The sequence below is a fragment of the Bos indicus genome, chromosome 15 (assembly GCF_029378745.1).
Source record: "Bos indicus isolate NIAB-ARS_2022 breed Sahiwal x Tharparkar chromosome 15, NIAB-ARS_B.indTharparkar_mat_pri_1.0, whole genome shotgun sequence".
Classification (NCBI taxonomy): domain Eukaryota; kingdom Metazoa; phylum Chordata; class Mammalia; order Artiodactyla; family Bovidae; genus Bos; species Bos indicus.
The window spans coordinates 29443463-29466981 of NC_091774.1; the positions used below are offsets into that span (position 1 = coordinate 29443463).

The window sequence follows — 23519 nt, forward strand, 5'->3', positions numbered from 1 at the left end:
CTCATAGTTATAGCCTATAGGAAGGCATATTGAGGACAGCAATTTTTAATGCCTTTTTGGGAAACTTAAAATGACATAGCATTTTTCAAAGCTCATCAGATTTTTCAAAAAATGAAATTATATCTTTACTAGAGATTACTTTCTGTCTCTGTCATTGATATTTTAAATGAGACAGTAGATAACAACTTACCATGTATTTATTAACCTATTAAAACGGAAAGTGAAAGTCATCTAGTTTCTCATTATTGGCTAGCTAACACTAGACATCATCCACGGGGCCAGAGAGAATGAGTTTGGACTGTACACGCAGACACAACTCTCCATGACATTGAACTCTGGGTCTTCCTTTCATTAGAGAACATTTGGATGACCATTTTTGAAGAATCATTTAATTTTTATTGACCATCCGAGAACTGGAAGCTGCTGTTAGGTTGCATTCCAGGTGGCTTCTGGTTTACATGTGGTCATTGCTAATCTGGGACGTGCCTGGTGGCTCAATCTGTAAAGAATCTGCCTGCAGTGCAGGAGACCTGGGTTTGATCCCTGGGTCAGGAAGATCCCCTGGAGAAGGAAATGGTAACCCACTCCAGTATTCTTGCCTGGGAAATCCCAAGGACAGAGAAGCCTTGCAGACCTCATTCTATGGGGTTGCAGAAGTCGGACACAACTTAGTGACTAAACCACTACTACCATCACCACCACTGCTAATCTGGACTCCATTCTCACCAGCTTTAGTTCTCTACTAACCATGAAAAGACTGTCCATATACCCACATCCAACTACAATCATTGCCCTTGGGTGGTGTCAAACTATCTTGTACCTTGTCTAATCATTATATATCGTACATAATAAAAGCCCAGTCTACACCCTGCTCAGCCAAGCCACTATTCTTTGGATAGTGCATTTCAGCCAAAGGCAACTAACTATATGTTGAATAACATTTTTCCAGTGCTCTGTTCCCAGCCCGATCCTGTCAGTAACTTTTGTGATATCTGTGTCATCACAACTGCAGCCCTACATCCTAAAAGGGAAGAATAAATACGTGAGGATTTGTTTTTCAGAAACAGTCTGTACTCAGCCATCTGTGTGTGAGCCTTCTGACCCAGTCTCTTCTGCTTTCTTGAGGGCAGGTTGCATGATCAGATGGTAAAAATCAACCAGAATCTGCATCGGCTGCAGGTAGCCTGGCGGGACGCTCAGCAAAGTTCCAGCCCTGCTGCTGACAACCTCCGGGAGCAGTTTGAACGACTGATGACCGTCTATCTTTCTACCAAGACGGCCATGACTGAGCCACAGATGCTACAAAACTGCCTAAACTTGCAGGTGTCCATGGCTGTTCTCCTGGTTCAGCTGGCCATAGGCAACGAGGGCTCACAGCTGATGGAGCTGACTTTTCCTTTGCCAGATGGCTACAGTTCTTTGGCTTACGTGCCAGGTGAGCTGGCTGTCCCGTGGGAACTTCCTATTTATAGCCATCTGAGTTTAACTGGGTCACTTTGAAAGTATAATACACAAAATATCCTACCTTAGCTATCATTCAGCTGTTTTTGGAGAAACAACTCAAACTCGTAGATAATGTCTGTGGTCAGAGCCTGGGAGAACTGACAGCTGGTTCCTCAGTTATGTTGCCACTGCTCTGCAGATCAGAAAATAGTCTTCAGAGGGTGAAGTGCAGTCAGGGTTTTCTGAGCTGTTAGTTTCTATCATTAATATAGTTTGTCATTCAACTTATAAATTTATCTGTCTAACCCTCCCCCCTGTGCTAGTCTTTAGGGGAAAAAAGTCATCTCCTCTTGGTTAACCCAGAACGGAGAGTGTGTATGTCTGTTATATTGGTTGAGAGGTCAGCAGATATTGTCCATCAAATTTAGGTTACATTTTTTTTCTTTAATTTTTATTTTATCTTGGAATATAGTTGATTTACAATATTGTGTTGGTTCCAGGTGTACAGCAAAGTGATTCAGTTATATATATACATACATACATTCTTCTTCAGATTTTTTTCCATATAATTGGAAAATTTGAGAAATTTCCTGTGCTATAGTAGGTCCTTGTTGACCTACTGTATAGCACAGGACCTATACAGTATGTCCTACATACATATAGTAGTATGTATGTGTTAATCCCAAACTCCTCATTTATCCGCTTGCACTTCTTTTCCCCTTGGTACAGGTTACATGCTTTTAATCCCTGTACTAGTCATTTATTGCTGAGTAACAGATTACCCCAAACATAGCAACTTCAAACAACAAACATTATTACACACAGTTCCCTCAGGTCAGCAATCCAGGATCAGCTTAGCTACATGGTCCAAGTTGCAGCCAGGCTATCCACCAGGGCCATAGGAATCTGAAGACTTGACCAGGGCTGGAGGATCTGCTTACAAGCCGTCATGTGGTTGCTGGCAGATCGCAGTTGCTTGCTGGCTTCTTTTCCAGGCCACACAGGACTCTCTTTAGTAACTATTCATGGTATGGCAGCTGTCGTCTCTCAGATCAGGGGAAAAAATGGAAGCTGTAGGCTTTTATAACCTAATTATGGAAATGACATGCCATCATCTGGAGTAGTGGAGGAGGAGATATACAAGGGCATAAATACAAGAAGGCTAGGATCAGTGGAGCACCCCAGAGACTGATGACCATAGTCATCTAATGTTTTCATCTCTATTCAAGATTCTTCATCTGAAGGGTTATTTTAACTCACAGTTAACCTTGAGTGTGGAAATACATATCCATCAGTGTACTTTCTTAAACTGCACTGGTATGTTAACGTTTTATATCTCTACTGTTCTTCAATTTACTTGGATAAAACTAAAAATTGCCTTACATTCAAAGGAGATTCTGCATTTTTTTTAACTTATCATCCTTCCTAGTACCTGTAAAACATTTGGGGTTCTTGTAAACCTTCACTAAGTAGAGTAAAAGAGAAGAATATAAATATTGCTTAATACAGAGAGTCAGATGTTTGGCTAATTCCAGTGAAAATTTTCTTTCTCAGAATTTTTTGCAGATAACTTGGGTGATTTCCTCATTTTTCTCCGTCGCTTTGCCGATGACATCTTGGAGACATCGGCAGATTCCTTGGAACATGTCCTTCATTTTATCACCATTTTCACTGGAAGCATAGAAAGGTGAAGTGCTGAAAGCGTGGCTCTGTCACAGTGCAGAGCTGTGAAACATTCAGAAGACTTCTAAGCCAAGAAATAAACAAGCCTGACTCATAAGGGGTTGCCTTCAGAAGTTGTGTTAACATTAATGAATCACCTGACTATCCTTATGAGTAGCCCAAAATCCCATACTTGAGAGGCATAATAAACAAAGGACTTTGCCCACAGAGAATTTGAACCTGCATATAAGGTACCAGATGGGAATTCCCCTGCTAGTCCCTGGTTAAAATACTTAACCTTCATGCCAGAGAACTTGCCAGGCGCTGATGATCTTCTAATATCTGATAACAAAGTTTGCTCTACAGTCCTGAATTGGATGAGCAGTAAACTTGGGTAAATGCTCTCTGATCTCAAGACTTACATTCACAGCTTCTAGTCCTCTTTCCCGGAGAAGGCGATGGCACACCACTCCAGTACTCTTGCCTGGAAAATCCCATGGACGGAGGAGCCTGGTAGGCTGCAGTCCATGGAGTCAACAAGAGTCGGACATGACTGAGTGACTTCACTTTCACTTTTCACTTTCATGCATTGGAGAAGGAAATGGCAACCCACTCCAGTGTTCTTGCCTGGAGAATCCCAGGGACGGGGGAGCCTGGTGGGCTGCCGTCTATGGGGTCGCACAGAGTCGGACACGACTGAAGCGACTTAGCAGCAGCAGCAGCAGCAGTCCTCTTTCCCAAAGGAAGATGCTCACTGACTTCCTGTAGAGTTGCTTCTCTGATTTCCTGGTGGTGGTAGACCAAAGGAAACAATGTGTACGTAAGTGAGAATTTTCTGCACAGAGCCACAGTCCCCTGAGCCGTGTCGGGGAGATGTAGATAGAACCCACTCCTCCACTGAACTGAACGGGCCTAGTGAGAAATTCTAAACCAACAAGTGTTAGGCACACCTGGTATGCATTGTAAATAATGTAGAATAATTAATTATATCCTGGTCCTTACCCCCAGAAAGCCTGGAAAGGCAAGTTTATCCCAGGTGAAGCTGTCAGAGAATAGTAAACAGTAAGTAATACATTATTAAAGAGAAATAAACAGAAAGGCAAAGCATTAAATAAAAACTTACATACTCACCCTCATGATTGGTAAGCTGTGATCTTAAGAACTGAATGGTATACTCTGCATATCCCCAAGAAAGTGACAGACTCAAAACTGCTCAGTACTGTTTTCTCCTGTAACTCTCTCTACAGATATTATATGATGATATGATGTTTTGATTCCTCATGTGGAGAAAAACAAGTTATAAATTTGGGAGTAAAGTTTTCTGCTTGCTCAGTTTGCTTTCTGTCCTATTCATAGGATGAAGAATCCCCACCTAAGGGCCAAACTGGCTGAGGTGTTGGAAGCAGTGATGCCCCACATGGATCAGACCCCAAATCCTTTAGTATCCAGTGTCTTCCACCGGAAACGTGTGTTCTGCAACTTTCCCTATGCATCCCACCTTGCAGAAGCTCTCATCAAGGTCTTTGTGGACATTGAGTTTACAGGTAAAGCAATCTAGAACCAAGAAGCTAATGCATTGCTTAATCAGTTTTTAAATGGAAAATACCATAAGCCATCATTTACTGAATATCTACCATGTGCTACCTGATGCTAAGTGCTTTTTTCACAGTGTTTCCTTGTCACCACCTTGTCAAAATTTCCTTGTCAAAAATACAGGAAAGTTTTACTGTATTATCCCTGTTTCCCTGTGAAGACATGGATACTTAAAAAAGATTATTTGTTTATGTCATACAACTAAGTGGTAGAATCAGATCTATCTCACTTTAAAAAAGAAAGACATATACTCTTAATAACTTTACTGTATTTTTTGATGGACTTCCCTGGTGGCTCAGACAGTAAAGTGTCCGCCTACAATGTGGGAGACCAGGTTTGATCCCTGGGTTGGGAAGATTCCCCCTGGAGAAGGAAATGGCAACCCACTCCAGTACTCTTGCCTAGAAAATCCCATGGATGGAGAATCCTGGTAGTCTACAGTCCATGGGGTCGCAAAGAGTCGGACACGACTGATGGCTGTCCAGTTAAAACCTGAGTCTGTATATTTTTCTTGCCTCAAAATGACAGAATGGTGAAGAGTAAGACAGTGTACTGATTGACGTATTCTTTTACCTTGTCCAGACAGTCTTAACTCACCTAGTTTGTTAGATTAAGAATAACAGCAGGAAACATTGCCTAATTTCTCTCATGGCCTTTTGAGCTCTAACCTTGAGATGCTGTGTTTGAGTTAAGCATTACCCCATCTCAAGCAGTAAACAAGATAGCAAAGCAGTTATTTAAGACCCCTTTAAAGGGAGTGTCCTACCATCTGGTGATAAATACAGTTAACATTAAAGAGAGATTTAGCATTTTACTGACTGCTTTTCTGTATTAGAATTTGGACTTCGTTACTTGCTCACCTCTGAGACTTCGTTTCCTCATTTATAAAATGGGGTTGAAGTGATGATTGAGATAGTATATGTAAATTTTAATTTTATATATATACATATATATATATATAAGAAGTTTCACAGTGAACATTGCAATTATTTTATGGCCACTACAACTCTTTGGTTGTAATACTAGAGGATGAATTATAAAATAATTATTTATTTGGCTCCTCAGGGTCTTAGTTGTGGCTTGCAGGATCTTCAGTCTTTGTTGTGGCGTGTGGAATCTTTAGTTGCAGCACGCAAACTCTTAACTGAGGCATGTGGGATCTAGTTCCCTGACCAAGGAATGAACCTGGGCTCCCTGCCTTGGGAATGCAGAGTCTTAGCAGTGGGCCACCAGGGAAATCCCGAGGGTGAATTATAATAACTTTTATTTTCTGAGAAAATAGAAGTTGAAAAAGATTTAAGAGACTTGCATTAAGTGGACCCAGAAGGAAAACCGAAGTCTTCTGACTCCAAATCCCACACTCCTCCTTTATTATTATGACCCAGCCTGTAGAGCTCTAGTGGTACCTTTGGCATGTCAAAAGCTGTACAAGCCTCAGATTTTCAGCTCCTGGCCTGATTTTTCAGAGTAATCAGGACCCAGTTGGCCCCAGAGCTGGGATGTTATCCATGAAGAATGTGGGGATTACTTAGTGGCCCATGCTGCACGTGGCTGTCACTGCCACAATGGCTAGCTCAGAGGCCTCATTCCGAGTCAGATAAGCACTCTATGTTTGGATGTGAAAGCATTTGTTTCCCTTGGCTTTTATTTTGCAGCTCAGTCCTCATCCTTTTCTGAGGTCTGTATCCTTTATATCTGTCTCCCTCTTGTTCTGTCGATAAGGAAATAAGTAAACACTTGGCTACAACTCTAGATCTTTATAAACTCCCAGGACTGGCTTTACCAGGATCCTTAACACATTCAGAATTTTCTAAAAATGGCTACACATAGACATAGTGCTCCCCCAGTGGCTCAGAGATAAAGAATCCACCTGCCAGTGCAGGAGACACAGGTTCAGTCCCTGGGTCAGGAAGATCCGTTGGAGAGAGGAAATGTCAACCCACTCCATCTTTCTTGCCTGGGAAATCCTATGGACAGAAGAGCCTGGTGGGCTACAGTATGTGGGGTCGCAAAGAGTTAGACAGGATTGATATCCATCTGTCCGCACATAGACATAAGCTCGTATTCTTTCTCTAATGGCACTGGCTTTGCTGATGTTTTGCTCTACCTTACTCCAGGAGACCCCCATCAGTTTGAGCAGAAGTTTAATTACCGCCGCCCCATGTATCCCATCCTCAAGTACATGTGGGGAACAGATACCTATCGAGAGAGCATTAAGGTGAGAGTGTTTTTGTTGAAACCAAAACTGAGTTATCTTCGCTGCAGATAAGCCCCAGTGGGCTGTGATTCAAGACTAAACTGGTTTTCTCTTGGGCTGGGTCTTACAGGATTTGGCTGACTATGCCTCTAAGAATTTAGAAGCCATGAATCCCCCGCTCTTCCTCCGCTTTCTTAACCTGCTAATGAATGATGCCATCTTCCTTCTGGATGAAGCCATACAGGTAAAACAAACAGATTTAACTGCTCTTATACCATCATACACACTTTTTACCTCTTAGTCATAACAGAGCAATCCTCATGCCCCAAGCACCTGTCTTGGACACCAAAATTTTGAAAGTAGTAATTACTGCCAACCTTGCCATTTTAATTTGATAGATATTCTTCCATTAGAGACCAAGATCAAGGGTCATCGAAGCCTTACGAGCTAGGATGAGATTTTGGCAGAGTGGAAAAGAAAGTGTGAAAAAAGGCCAGACTGGCCCAACTAATCAGTCCAGCACTACAGAAAGAAATCAGAGAATCTTCATTCAGTTAGTGACTTTCAGCTTTCTTCCATTGCAAGACATTGGTAACAGTGACCAACTAAAGCAATGATCCTTACCCCTCTTTCCTAAAAGACTCTGACTTTTATGCCACTATTTGAAAAAAGTCTCTGGTTTGGGTAATTTTTTTCACATAGAGACTCCAAATCATCAGTATTTTTCGTTTGTACACTGCTTCCCAAATCTTTAGCTCTATCTGAAACATGAGTTTTACTACATACACCAGAGGCCACTCAGCTCCTTCAGCTTAACCATCTCTTGTGGAGCTGCTACTTGCTCCTATAAAAATTCCCTTTATCTGCAACAGGTGTAAGACAGGGCAGTGACCCAGAGGGAGACAGAGCAGGTAAGTCATGAGGGTAGCCTGTCGGATAGCCCACACTGGCCTCGTGTTGATTAGCGGTCTCCCAGTAACTTGTATTTAAATTGTGAAAAAATGCTTCTGCTTTGATCATAATCCCATACTTGAAGATTTTTAGATCTGTTGCCTTAGAAAACAAGTCCTGTAATAAATAGACCTTTCTCGGCAAAAGCTATATAACAGAACAGATGACACAGATGGCATCTCCATGGGACTATAAGCATAACATGCTTGCTGCAACAGCAAGAGTGATGAGAAGTAGAGGGTTTTAAATATTTATGGTTCTCCTTCCAGACATCTTGCATATTTGATAGAGCTTTGTTTTTTCATAAGCAGTTTTGGGGGGTGGTTTTGTTTTCCTTCTTTCAGGACGGGGTCAACCTTTTTTCCCTGTAGCCTGTTTGCTTTTATCAATGTTTCATATACTGTTTATCCTCCTTTCTGTTTCATAGACTATAATATTTCCAGGGGAATAACCCATTACTCTCCCCAGACTGAAACAATGTTTCCACAGTTTCTTTTTTAAAAAAATTTTTAAAGGCTGTGCCATGCTGCATGTAGGATCTTAGTTTCCAAACCAGGAACCCATGGAAGCACAGAACCTTAAACAATGGACCACCAGGGAAATCTCTCCACAATTTCTTTTTAAACTTAATAGTCTCCTGTCTCTTCTGTACTCCTTGGTTTTCCCAGCTTAGTGGACTAGATTTTAAATAGGACCTCTTAAATATCATCTTCCTTTCAATACGCTTTGTCCTCTGATCCATTCCACCTCTGCTTTCTGTAGTATCTGAGCAAGATAAAGATTCAGCAAATTGAGAAGGACCGAGGTGAATGGGACAATCTGACTCCAGAAGCCCGCCGAGAGAAGGAGGCAGGCCTACAGATGTTTGGACAGTTAGCACGTTTCCATAACATCATGTCCAATGAAACAATCGGTACCCTTGCGTTTCTGACATCAGGTAAAGACACAACACACTGCTTTCCCCAAAAATGCAGTGGTTAAGATCTGCTTCAGTTGAGGGATCAGCCCCACTGAGGCTCTGGTGACCGTATCCTCCTCCACAGTCTGAGAGGAAGTGAATCACTAGAGAAGCTTCAGAAAGAATGTTGCCCATTGTTGACATGGAAATGAGGAAATGTTCACCCTCACACAGCTGCCAGAAAGCATGTTAGTGTCATTTTTCTTGAGGACAACATAGCCATATAAATATATCTGGGGATGTTTGTGTTAACTTGAAAAAATATCCTTGAACTCTTGTTAAATGTGGTAGATCAGAAACATTTATCTCCACTCCCTCTGTAGCTCCACTGTCCAGTTCAGTAGCCACTCACAACATGAGTCTGTCAAGCATTTAAACTGCAGCTAGTCAGAAATGAGATGTGCTGTAAGTAGAAAATACACACTGCAAAACTTTGTATCTAAAAGTAAAAACTTCCATTAATAATTTATATTGGTTATATATGAAATGGGGGCATCCCTAGTGGCTCTGATGGTAAAGAATCTCCCTGCAATGCAGGAGACCTGCGTTGGGAATATCCCCTGGAGAATCCCACTCCGGTATTCTTGTCTGGAAAATTGTGGACAGAGGAGCCTGGCGGGCTACAATCCATGAGGTCAGAGTTAGACACAACTGAGTGACTAAGCACACACACACACACACATGAAATGACAACTAGGGATCACCAGGCATTTGAGAAAATCCTCTTAACACAAATAATAGCTGAAAACGCCCTCAGATATCTTTATAAGTCTCAGAGGGATGAAAGAAGATACAGCATACCTAAGACAAGAACAAAGAGGCAGTACCAGAGATTATCCAAGGAACAAGTTGAAAAAATACAACTTCAGAAATTTTGAAAAGTCAGTAGGACAGTTAGAAAATAAATTCAAGGAACTCTTCAACAAAAGCAGAACAGAAAAAAAAAAAAAAAAAGGTGGAAATTAGAAGAGAAGAAAATATCAATCTAGAAAGTCTCAAAAGAGAAAAATGAAAGGGAGCGAAGAAATAATACCCTCCAAATTCCCCAAAACTAAGAGGTTCTAAATCAAAAGGAGCCCCCAAGTGCCCAACACAGGGAATCTTCAAGACCCCAACACTAAGGTATATCATTGAGGTATTTTAGAAAATCAGGGTAAAGAGGAGATTTTAAAAGGTCCCCAAGATGGAAATAAAAGCAAAAATAAACAAATGGGACCTAATTAACCTTAAAAGCTTCTGCACATCAAAGGAAACTATTAGCAAGGTGAAAAGACAGCCTTCAGAATGGGAGAAAATAATAGCAAATGAAACAACCAACAAACAACTAATCTCAAAAATATACAAGCAACTCCTACAGCTCAACTCCAGAAAAATAAACGACCCAATCAAAAAATGGGTCAAAGAACTAAATAGACATTTCTCCAAAGAAGACATACAGATGGCTAACAAACACATGAAAAGATGCTCAACATCACTCATTATCAGAGAAATGCAAATCACAACCACTATGAGGTACCATTTCACACCAGTCAGAATGGCTGTGATCCAAAAGTCTACAAATAATAAATGCTGGAGAGGGTGTGGAGAAAAGGGAACCCTCTTACACTGTTGGTGGGAATGCAAACTAGTACAGCCACTATGGAGAACAGTGTGGAGATTCCTTAGAAAACTGGAAATAGAACTGCCTTATGATCCAGCAATCCCACTGCTGGGCATACACACTGAGGAAACCAGAAGGGAAAGAGACACGTGTACCCCAATGTTCATCGCAGCACTGTTTATAATAGCCAGGACATGGAAGCAACCTAGATGTCCATTGGCAGATGAATGGATAAGAAAGCTGTGGTACATATACACAATGGAGTATTACTCAGCCATTAAAAAGAATACATTTGAATCAGTTCTAATGAGGTGGATGAAACTGGAGCCTATTATACAGAGTGAAGTAAGCCAGAAGGAAAAACACCAATACAGTATACTAACGCATATATACGGAATTTAGAAAGATGGTAACAATAACCCTGTGTACGAGACAGCAAAAGAGACACTGATGTATAGAACAGTCTTATGGACTCTGGGAGAGGGAGAGGGTGGGAAGATTTGGGAGAATGGCATAGAAACATGTAAAATATCATGTAAGAAACGAGTTGCCAGTCCAAGTTCAATGCATGATACTGGATGCTTGGGGCTAGTGCACTGGGACGACCCAGAGGGATGGTATGGGGAGGGAGGAGGGAGGAGGGTTCAGGATGGGGAACACATGTATACCTGTGGCGGATTCATTTTGATATTTGGCAAAACTAATACAATTATGTAAAGTTTAAAAATAAAACAAAATTAGAAGAAAAAAAAATAAAAGGTCCCCAAGAAAAATCAGGTAATGTGCAATGGTTTAAGCGTCAAAATGTCTTCGAATATCACAACAGTGACATTTGAAGCTGTAACACAGTTCTGATGGAAAATTATCTTTTCAGCCTAGAATTCTATAGCCAGCCAAACCGTCAATCCTGTTTGAGGGTAAATGTAAGGAAATTTTCAGAGGTGATGATATCAAATTTACTTCCAGTGTACCCTTTCTTGAGAAGCTACAGAGAGATAAACATACTCCATCAAAATGAAGGAGGAAAGTGGAACCCCATAAGAGAGATGCAAAGGAAGTTCCCAGGCTGATGGTGGAGGTAGCTTGTGTGACCACCACACTATAGGCCTATAAAATTGGAGTCCAGATTGGAGTGATGAATGGAAACTTCCAAAAAACATCTCTAAAAACTGTTTTTTAGAATTCTGCATTTCTGGTGGAGAATTTAGAAAGATTTAATGATAGGTACTCTGAAAGTAAGCAAAAAAATGATTAAAATTTTTATTAAAAGTATACCCACTCAGCTCACTAGAGAGGAAATGGCAACCCACTCCAATATTCTTGCCTAGAGAATCCTGTGGACAGAGGAGCCTGGTGGGCTGCTGTCCATAGGCTTGCACAGTTGGACATGACTGAAGCGACTCAGCATGCATGCCTGCCTTGGAGAAGGAAATGGCAACCCACTCCAGTATTCTTGCCTGGAGAATCCCAGGGACAGAGGAGCCTGGTGGGCTGCAGTCTATGGGGTTGCACAGAGTCAGACACAACCCCAGCGACTTAGCAGCAGCAGCACTGTCTGCTGAAACAAGTTACAGAACAAAGAGGCCTCTACCCCAATTCCCAAGAAGTATCTTGAGTATGAAGTCTCTGAGTTGGGAGTTGTTAGGGGAAACACATTGACTGAAACTGCCTACCCTGGCCAGGCACCATAGTAGCAATTAGCGTGAGTTATTTTATGACAGGAGGTCCTGGTAAGGAGCATGGAACTAAACTACCACCAACCGGAAGAATTTGAGAAAGGTCAAAAGGAGATGCCACGTGCCCTACCCCCTCCAAGAATCCTTCTCCCTGGCATCCATCTTGGCTAAGCAATGCATGTGCCACCAGGAAGGACCCTGAGTCAGAATGATGGGCCAGAGAAAACCCAGGAACTAATCTCATCACCATAAAACCTGAGACTGTGAGCCACATGGCAGAGCAGTCGTCCTGGGTTCCCTTACCCTCCTGCTCTCCACCCATGCACCCCTTTCCAATTATCTTGCTATATCAGCAAAAAAAAGGTATGTATGTATATATGTGTGTATATATATATAATTATTACTTTATATAATTTTTAGAATACTGTGTGGCTCTGTTGTAAGTGATATCTTCACGCTCTTAATGAAAAATTAAATTATTTCTCCCAAGATCTGTTTATATATTAGGGAAATTTATATTAGGAGAAGAGGGACAAGAATATGAACTAAACTCTCACCAGTAGTAGAGTCAATATATAATGACTAAAATGGAAAAATTAAGAACCAGCAATACTAAACAAGCTGTACTCTACTTGGCTTGTTGCACTTGGCATGTATGTAATTATTTTGGAATTAGTGACCTAGCAGTCAGTTTCTTACAAATTTGTTATAGGATATAATAAGTCTAAAAGGTGTATGTATACACACTGAAGTTCATTAATTAGTATAATACTTTTAACAGGAAAATATTTAAAACAATCATAATATCCAGCAACAAAGATAGAGTAAGTAAATAATTCATGCTGCAATCATATTGGTGGTTGTTGCTGCTGCTGCTGCTGCTAAGTCGCTTCAGTCGTGTCCGACTCTGTGCAACCCCATAGACGGCAGCCCACCAGGCTCCCCCGTCCCTGGGATTCTCCAGGCAAGAAGACTGGAGTGGGTTGCCATTTCCTTCTCCAATACATGAAAGTGAAAAGTGAAAGTGAAGTCACTCAGTCATGTCCGACCCTTCGAGACCCCATGGACTGCAGCCTACCAGGCTCCTCCGTCCATGGGATTTTCCAGGCAAGAGTACTGGAGTGGGGTGCCATTAAGGGTATAAATCATCACTGTCGTATAGTACCTTATATGATTGTTGTTTATTTGCTGTATCATGTCCAACTCTTTACCGCCAATGTAGCCAACAAGGCTCCTCTGTCCATGGAATTTCCCAGCCAAGAATACTAGAGTGGGTTGCCATTTCCTTTTCCAGGGGATCTTCCCAACCCAGGGATCAAACTCACCTCTCCTGCTTAGGAGGCAGATTCTTTTCCACTGAGCCACCTGGGAAGCCGACTTTACGTGATAGAAATGTGTAAATCTATACTGTCCAATACTACCGCTACTGGCCACACGTGACCATTGAACACTTGCTATGTGGCTAGTGTACCTGAGAAACTGGAGTGTTCTACTTAGTTTTGGTTAATTTAAATAGCCACATGTGGCTCGTGGCTGCCATGTTGGACAGCACAGGAACCTATAAATGAAAGATATTTATGATACTGTTAATGAAAAAAGTATATATAATATGATAATCACTTTGTTTTAAAAATGTATGTGTGTGTAAATATGGACAGAAAAGCTAGGACATATTAGCAAAATGTAACTAGTGTTTACTCTGAGTGGTTGTTTTTGTATTTTGTTTGCTTTGCTTATCTAATATTTTCTAATATTACTGCAGTGAAAATGTATTTCAAAAAAAGCAGTCCCCAGAGGTCTCTAAGTAAAACTCTCTGCCATGTTATGCTAAGTCACTTTCAGTCGTGTCCAACTCTGTGCGACCCCATAGACGGCAGCCACCAGGCTCCCCCGTCCCTGGGATTCTCCAGGCAAGAACACTGGAGTGGGTTGCCATTTCCTTCTCCAATGCATGAAAGTGAAAAGTGAAAGTGAAGTCGCTCAGTCGTGTCTGACTCTTAGCGACCCCATGGACTGCAGCCTACCAGGCTCCTCCATCCATGGGATTTTCCAGGCAAAAGTACTGGAGTGGGGTGCCATTGCCTTCTCCGAGTAAAACTCTAGGACACAGTAAATTGAAGATTTCTAGTGGATTGGGTTTTCACAGGCTTTGGCTTTTTTTCCAGAGATCAAGTCCCTCTTTGTGCATCCTTTCCTGGCCGAGCGCATCATCTCCATGCTGAACTACTTCCTGCAGCACCTGGTTGGCCCCAAGATGGGGGCCTTAAAAGTCAAGGATTTCAGTGAATTTGACTTCAAACCCCAGCAGCTCGTTTCAGATATCTGCACCATCTACTTAAATCTTGGGTACCTGAGATATAAATGGGGCAGGCCAGAGGGTTTACTCATGTTTTAACTGGGGGTTTTGCTAATAAAATGAAATAACTAGCTGGTAATTATGTGGAAGTAGAAAAGATTTGTTTCTAGTTGGCTGACGAAGTAGTCTTCTGCAGTTTTAAATCATGAGATTTCGTATGACCTGTGGGATGTTATTTAGAATTTCCAGTATTCTGCCTTGATCTGTTCAAAGATAAACTTTACTAATTGTTTCATTGTTTGGAAAAGCAGTACTTTTTTTTTCCTTTTTTTTTAAACCAGTATATTTTTATGGTCACCGGGTACTTAATAAGACTTCTTTCCTAAAAATTAGAAGAGGTCATTCTATAACAAAAGAACATTCATGATACCTAAGTAATGGGGAACTCTGTTCCTCAAGCCCTCCGTTATTGCCCTCTTTGATCTACCCTCTGATGCTTAGTTTCTTTCTGATTCTGACCTTCCAGGGATGAGGAGAATTTCTGTGCCACTGTGCCCAAGGATGGCCGTTCCTATTCCCCAACTCTCTTTGCACAGACAGTCCGAGTCCTGAAGAAAATAAATAAGCCTGGGAATATGATTGTGGCTTTCAGCAACTTAGCAGAGAGAATCAAGGTGAGGAGGATAATTTGCTTATTAACATGTTCAATAAAAATCATGTTGTCATCTCAGCTGTTTTGCTTTTTTACCCAACTTTATGGGGGGAAAGAGCATTGTGTTGAGAAAATATAAATGAATGAATCCTCCTGGCCAGTCGATAAGTAAAACGACCATATTCTTTAATAGTAATATTCTTTTCAATATGAAGGTGAGCACAGAAAAATAAGCTTCTGCTAAAAGAAAAGAATTAACAGATTTTTAATAGGTTGTTTTTATGAAAACTTCTCTGTACAAGGTTACCAATAGATTTGAAAATCTGTGATATTAATGCAGAACTTTTTAGAATAGAATTCAAGATTGGTAGCTTCTGGTCATTGATTTTTTTTTTTTTTGGGTCATTGATTTTTATTGATTTTTCTCTGTTCTCTGTAAATGGCTTATATAGGAATAGCCATACATTTTAAAGATTAAAATACTATATTGTACTCAGCTAATTCTTTTGGTGGGAGCAGCTTCATTAACAATTATGAAAAAGGAAAAATTATGGCAGAGTCTAATGGAAAACCTTCCTAATTGATAACAGTCTTCCCTTCATTGAGTTACTTTTTTATTGAATTGGGCTTCATCTTTGCCTAGAGTTTAGGTAGATGGATCCCTGAGGAGCTAGAGTCATGAAGGAATCAAATGCTGAAGGCACTTTTAAATTCCTATACCTGTTTGTACCTAAAACCGGAAACTGCTTTTCATACACAGACTGCATGAATGGCTCTGTAATTATGCAAATAAGAACCCCGGCAACCTCGCATCCCCTTACAACAGAGCTGTTGTCGGAAGTATGGATGTCGTCTGTGGTGTTTTGTTTTGTTTTGTTCCCTGTTAACACTTAAACTCATTTCCAGTCATGACCACTAGCAGCTGAGCCAAACTGACTGAAGACTCAGAGTTGGGGCTAAATGTTAAATTTGCTCCTGTAATATCCATCTTGGCTTGTTTAGACCATAAAGCTAAAAATTATTCCTATCTCTGTACAGGGTTATTAATGACCCCTTAAGACTAGGGAATCGTCACAGAGCATTTTGAACTCAGCTGCTTCTGTTAATTCCCCCTAACTGGCTGGTTCTTACGCTCAGTCCCTAGCAGACCTCCAACAGCAGGAAGAGGAGACCTATGCTGATGCCTGCGATGAGTTCCTGGACCCCATCATGAGCACACTGATGTCTGACCCTGTGGTGCTGCCGTCCTCCAGAGTGACTGTGGACAGATCCACCATTGCCAGACATTTGCTCAGGTGAGCCAGCCCCCAGAAGCAGCCTCAGGAGTACACATGTACCTTTATCTGCTGTCATCTTTTCCTCCCACTGCAGTACTGTGCACCCAGTAGGTACCCCAGATTGTTCGTTTATTAACGTGCTGTGTGGAGGAGGCATTTTGGTGGAAGTATATCACTTGAGTGTTAAGGATGTCAACATCCAATATAAGACACTCTGTTAAGAAATGCTGGCGCTAACCTTACCTCTTCTTTCTCAAGGAAATGATTCCTATCAATATTTATTAGAAAATATGTCAACCTGGAGTATAAGTTGATTGGAAATTGTGGCTCAGCTAGTAAAGAATCCACCTGCAGTGTGGGAGACCTGGGTTCAATCCCTGGATTGGGAAGATCCCCTGGAAAAGGGAAAGGCTACCCACTCCAGTATTCTGGCCTGGAGAATTCCATAGACTGTATAGTCCATGGGATCGCAAAGAGTCAGGCACGACTGAGCAACCTTCACTTTCAATTTTAGTTGTAAAAATATAAAAGACAAGTTATTTGGGTTTTTTTGTTTTTAATTCAGGTTTTACACTCATCATATGGGAGTACCGACATTCTGCTCCAGCTGTTAGACTCAGCCATGGTGACTTCAAGTTTTCCTCAGCCTACCTTCTCTAAGTACAACATTAGATAGAAATGGGTCCTGGGAGACTCTGCCTATTTAAAATGAAGTTATATAAGCTGACCAGATCTAGGGAAATAATATTTTTTAAATATTGGAAAAAAGGATGTTTTGCTTGATGGTTTGTGATTAAGCACTCACTATATGCATGATGCTGTGCTGGGCAGTATGTCTTTTCCAAAGTGTCACTGAGAATTTATATTTTTATTGTGGCTTCAGAATACAGAAAGAAGATATATTAGCCTTTAAAATATGTTATAAATCATCTTACCTGGGAGGAAGCCATAATCTGCATTAGTTGAAGAGTAGTTGGTTAACTAAATCAAGTGTCAGTCTACAAAGCTTTATCCTTTAACGTCTTATACTGTTTCAGGAGTCTGTCACTAAAACTCCAAACAGCTCTTTATGCTGACATGATTGTACAGGGTCTCTGTCTTAGGGAAATGGAATCAAATACCATCTGAAGAGTGAGGCTTCCCTGGTGGCTCAGATGGTAAAGCATCTGCCTACAATGCAGGAGCCACAGGTTCCATCCCTGGGTCAGGAAGATCCCTTGGAGAAGGGAATGGCTACCCACTCCAGTACTCTTGCCTGGAGAATTCCATGGACAGAGGAGCCTGGCAAGCTACAGTTCATGGGGTCACAAAAAGTCAGACACAACTGAGCAGCTAACACACACACACACACCCACACACACCCCGCCCCCCCCCCCACACACACCCCGCCCCCCCACACACACACACACACCCCGCCCCACACACACACACACACACCCCCCCCATCTGAAGAGCATTGTTGAGATAATGTTTGTTAAGCAGAGAGACAAAGTAAGTAAATAATCTGCAAAGAAACCTCTTCCGAATCACTCTCTCTCTTATCCCATTCTTTCTAACCTCAAGCTGGCACTTGATTCAGAATCAGAGACAAAGTAAGTAAATAATCTGCAAAGAAACCTCTTCCGAATCACTCTCTCTCTTATCTCATTCTTTCTAACCTCAAGCTGGCACTTGATTCAGAATCAGAGTAATACCCTCTAGCTTCAGTCTGAGGGTGAGATGCCCAGGTGTTCTGTTTTTGGCTGAGGATGTGAGAACTTACAGAAATAACCCCGTCTCCTTTTTTCTCTTTGTCCCAGTGACCAAACAGATCCCTTTAACCGTAGTCCCCTCACCATGGACCAGATCCGGCCAAACACAGAACTAAAAGAAAAAATCCAACGGTGGCTCGCAGAGAGGAAACAACAACAGAAGGAGCAACTTGAATAAATACTATGACCTAAGCAAACCAAAAACCAACCCCAGAGTGTAGATAAACAGTTGTGGTTTCTCTCTTTCTGGTTCTCTTCCTTTCCTTTTTCTTGACTTTTATTTTTTACTTTTTTTCCCCTTTACTGAATTAGAGAACTGCTCTTGCTCAAATTATGATAATTAAAATTCCTAAGAACTTTACCATGCACCTAGCTTACAGGAAATTATACTTCTTATAGCATCACCACATTTAGAAATCACTAATTTTTACCTTTTGTTATCTCTTCCTGTTCCTTCTCCCTTTTCCTTCCTTAAATTATATTAACTTCAGCTATTAAAACCTCCCGCCTCCTTACTATTTCTTCTCCAAGAACTGCTCAAACATCTTTGGTGAGCACTGCTTTTAAGTATATGATATCACATATTTCAGTGACAGCTGGTATCAGAAAGTCCTGTGTTATCAAGGTACTTACTAGTCTTCATGACCCAGACTTCAGCCCCTTTCCTTGTTACAGCTCTACACTGTTACAGAATAACTTTTTATATAAAAGCAGATACCTTGATGTTTGAGTAGATTTTTTTAATAAGATGACAGATGAGATGAAAATAGGAATCTTATGCAACTTCGGTGGGTAGCTCTCAGTTTTGTGTTCTCTTCTAACTCAGAGATGCCTTGGAGGGCAAACACTCCTCCGTGGAGTTGTCATTACACAGGAAACTTAGCCCTATGATATTTTTAGGAGGATTGGTAGAACAAATTTGCAGTTTTGACACTTTATTCAGAAAACTCCAAGGTGAAAAAAGAAGGCTGTTGGGGCCCTTTTTATTTACTGGAAATCAAGGACCAGGCTTGTGTAGAAAAGCTAGGCAACAAATATTGTAACCAATGAGACATGTCATTTCAAGACACTAATATCAGCAGTGTATCTGTGTGTATATATATATACACACACACACCATGTACTTTTTTGTATTGGCCTAGTGTAATACAGAGAACCACTTTATATTGTCTCTTCCGTGGTAAGATGTATGCAGTATGTGGCCGTGTTTACTAACATTTACTCTAGACAGAATTCTGAGACTGTAAAATGTATATAGTTCATGTTCGTTTGGACTTATGACCTGATAAGAGCTGCTTCTAACTCAGCCTTAGGTCATCAATTAACAGAATAGGAATTTGAGCACAACCGTGTCCACAAGCCATTTTAAATATCCACTTAGCCCTAAATAGTTATTTAGCAGGTGGATGGGCCCCTCACTTTACAAGTTGAGCTTGAGCTCCCTACTAAATCGTGCAGCTTAACATGCCGAGTAAGTCTCATTCCCCTATGGACTGTCTATACCAGTATCCCTCTAAACCCGAAAATACAACTAACAAGAGTGATATGATCTAGAAGTAGAGGTCATTGCTTCACTTCAAGGACATTATTGTTAACCATAGCCTCTTTCAAATAAGACGGTAGTTTTATGGTAATCCAATACAAGTTGTTATAAGCAGTCCTTGATGTGTTTTTGATGGTTCCAGCAGGAAACTCTGAAGTTAGAGGGCATCCCACACTAGATAAAAAATAGATGTTGCCTGTCAACTGTGCTTATAACTGAAAAAGGCAGTCCAGGACTCTCACAAATACTAGAACGTATGCTACTAAATCAGTGTGTTCCCTGGGCCTCTAAGGCACAGGTTGACAGGATTTGTTTATTTTCTGAAAATGAGCTTCATTTCCTATTTATTATCTTCTACTTCTCTGAGAATGAACTGTATAAAATAAGCTTCAGTCTACTTGCATTTATCTTCTAAACCCAATCAAATAGGATATTTTTACTTTTAAAAGAAGTGAGGAAAAGACCAGAGTTTTATAGGAGAAAGGAAGGAAAAAACGGGCACAAAACCTCAGAAGGCAGCTGTTCCCAGCAGCTTTCTAGTTAACAACCTAATGCTGCCTCTTGTATCTGTGTCTGTATTCCACTTGTGTATTAAGTCTTCAGATTGTAAGTCTTTTCTGGCAATTTTTTTTAAAGCTCTTTTCCTGAAACTTTTTATGAGTGGCTGTGGCACCATGAATGCTGCTGAATATCTTTAAACTCATCCCAAAGGCAAGTGCATAGCTTAAGGCCACTGTGGGTAAGGAAACCGAGTGTCCTCTGTGCCTTTTTCCTTTCCTTGACATAATTCAAGAACATCGCAAAAACGAGACTAAAACATTCTCATCTTGGTACATGGTGCATATGGACACTTGGAAGCTTAAAGAGGGGTGGTGGTATCTAGAACTCAGAAGCAAGCTCTAAATCTATTAGAGCAGACTTTCTGACGTACCTAGCTTTATGTGTTGACTTTGCTAGAGTATGATAGAAAAATGAAGACTCTTTAATCAGCTCTAGTATTGCTTACTAAGAGGGTAATACTAAACTTGGAAAATTATTTAAGTAGGCTTTATCAAGCAATCTGGATTTGTTTGTTTTTAATATAGTTTTTAATGGATATGTGAAAACCGAAAGAAACTTCAAAGGTTTTTTTTTTTTAATGGTGCAGGTGAAGGTGCCAGTTGCTATTTGGTATCACACTCTACAAAAGCTTCATTACTTTATTTGATGCTGGTTGCTAAGCAGCCATTGCACAGAGCATAAGTCTACTGGGTGCCTTTACAAGCCAGAGGCTGATGCTGCACTGTTGATGTCATGTGAGGAAATAATGCACATGCTCTAACTGGTAAACAGGAAAAAGAACCTGGAAACAAAGAAAATGAACAAAATGACAAAAAGATTGATTGAAATAAAACTTGATCAACATAACTATTTTGAAACATTCCAGGAAGGTTACTTCTTGTCAAACTTGCCTGGGGGTGTTTGTTCAAAGCTTGTATTTAATAAATGAACATCTGACTTAAAACCTTTGTTATCATTTCCTTTATTACAGTATTAAAAATCTAGGAGCAGTTTCAGAAATCCCTCTGAAAATTTACAGGGCTCTCAACATTACTTTTTTTAAAAAGTGGTAACAAATGTCTGGCCTGGCTGACCTAACCTGACTTACCAGGCCTCGAGACCCTGGAGTTATCTTCAGATGAGTCTCGGGGCATGTTTTTTCCTAAGCAGATCACTTTTGGCTTCACTTTTTTTCATCTGGCCTAAAGCCCAGGTCTTTTTTTTTTTTTTTTTGCCTTGGCCACACTGCAGCATGTGGAATCTCGGTTTGCTAACCAGGGATTGAACCCTTGCCCCTTGCATTGGAAGCTCAGAGTCTTAACCACTGGACTACCAGGGAAGTCCCCCAGGTCCTTCATTCTAATCATTCACTATCAAGTTCCACTTTCTTGCCCCTTGTTTCGGTACCCCTGCTATGCAAAACCTCAGCCCAGATTAACCCAAGCATTCCCCTCTGCTCCAGTATCCCAGCCAGACTACTGTTGGAGATAAATAACACCATCTTTAGAGTGGTACAACCGAAGACTTGTCACTAATGTTCCCTAACGACCCTTCTGTGTGTCCTTAACTTCAACAGCTAGTCCAAATTTCAACCTCTTAAATTTTCTCCCACCCTCCCCCTTGCCCTTCACACTCGGGTGACCTTGCCTTCTACTTCATAGCCTGCAGAATTTCCACTTTCAAACTTCATCATCCCATCTGTGGAAAAGGTCCCAAGATTCCAAGGCTAATCACTCCAACTTTACTTCGGTCTCATTCAGAATCTTGTCAATCCCACCTCTCCATCTTCAATCTCCATTGATTTTCCTATCACTCATATTTGGTTTTCTGACCATTATCCCTTTATAGCCATATTTCTTCACTCATTCACTCTGGCTTCTATCCTAATTGTTTGAACCTGCTCTAGTTAATGTTTCTATATAGCTACGTTCATTTTTTTTTGTATTTTATTTTTAAACTTTACATAATTGTATTAGTTTTGCCAAATATCAAAATGAATCCGCCACAGGTATACATATGTTCCCCATCCTGAACCCTCCTCCCTCCTCCCTCCCCATACCATCCCTCTGGGTCGTCCCAGTGCACTAGCCCCAAGTATCCAGTATCGTGCATCGAACCTGGACTGGCAACTCGTTTCTTACATGATATTTTACATGTTTTCTATGCCATTCTCCCAAATCTTCCCACCCTCTTCCTCTCCCACAGAGTCCATAAGACTGTTCTATACATCAGTGTCTCTTTTGCAGTGTCTCTCTTTGCTCGTACACCGGGTTATTGTTACCATCTTTCTAAATTCCATATATATGCGTTAGTATACTGTATTGGTGTTTTTCCTTCTGGCTTACTTCACTCTAGAGTACTAGGCAACTGAATCACTCCTTTGCTGAAGCACTGTCCTGACTCCTTGAGAGCACTCTAATTTTTCATTTCACCTCTAACTATTCCATCAATCAGAGTTTTACTTCTATTTACGCTTCCCCGGGTACATTACTTATTGTATTTTCTTCATCGAAGGTCACATCCCTACGTGTATCTTTTCTTCCAGTCATAATAACCGCAAAGTTCAGCTCTATAGTACATAGCTATTCCATTGTATATCAACCCAAGGATCCCTTCCTCTAAGAAATCTTCCCACATCAGCACCACACATAATCCTGTACTAATGCCTCTTCTGTTTCTATTGCCACCTTTTCAAATCCCAACGCTGCCACTCAATAGCTCTGTAGCCATTTATTTACCAATGCCGGTCTTAAGTGAGGCCACTACCTAACACACAGGCTTTCTTTAAATTCCAAAAAAGCTGACAGACTGGAGGCCCTAGGTAAATGTGATTTTGTCCCTTGTATCTGCACAGTTCCTTGCGGCTGGTTAGGGAATTAGGGGAACTGGATTCCAATCCTGATACAGGAGTCAAGGGAGACAGGGATTACAAAAGGTCAACTAAAGGCAATGGGCTGAGTCAGGTGACAAGTTGTGGCGCCTGCTCCGCCCCTAACTTTACGTGTCTGGTCTAGGACCCTCTCTGCCTTTGTAAGACGAGTACGTCGGCCTAGAAAAACTGCAGCGGTGCCTTCCGGCCCTAACTCGTCTCGTTCTCTCAAAAAAGCTGCAGACCTACCCCAAACACCCGAGGTCTGCGCCTCGGGCTGCCCGGGAGGCGCACGGCGCATGCGCATTCCCTCCTCGTGCCGGCCTCCCGGACCTCTGCGAGCGGCTGCCCAGAGAAATGCCTGCTTCTCCGCGGAACTCCGTTGTATTTTACGTGCTCTCTGATCTCATCTTCTCGTACCCACTTTCTCCTCTGTGACTAAAGAAAAGAAACTGGCCCACTGGATGCCGGAAAGACAGTGGGACACCTAAATATCTCGTACCGGCGCGGA

At 41.3% G+C, this 23519-nt stretch overlaps 1 protein-coding gene across 3 annotated transcripts in view; it reads left to right on the plus strand.

The window, feature by feature from the left end:
• Positions 1-21103, plus strand: part of UBE4A (ubiquitination factor E4A) — a 42847-nt gene extending 21744 nt beyond the window's left edge. For 2 of the 3 annotated variants that reach the window (XM_019974970.2, XM_019974971.2), the window contains exons 11-20: positions 1131-1435; positions 2998-3130; positions 4462-4649; positions 6816-6916; positions 7026-7139; positions 8609-8783; positions 14246-14426; positions 14903-15050; positions 16166-16323; positions 18105-21103. In XM_019974970.2, coding sequence (XP_019830529.1) covers positions 1131-1435; positions 2998-3130; positions 4462-4649; positions 6816-6916; positions 7026-7139; positions 8609-8783; positions 14246-14426; positions 14903-15050; positions 16166-16323; positions 18105-18234 — 1633 coding nt within the window. In that variant the 3' untranslated portion in view covers positions 18235-21103. Of the gene's footprint in view, positions 1-1130; positions 1436-2997; positions 3131-4461; positions 4650-6815; positions 6917-7025; positions 7140-8608; positions 8784-14245; positions 14427-14902; positions 15051-16165; positions 16324-16870; positions 16931-18104 lie in introns of all 3 variants that reach the window. The other variant, XM_019974972.2, reaches the window with a different exon arrangement.
• The last annotated feature ends 2416 nt before the right edge of the window (positions 21104-23519 follow it).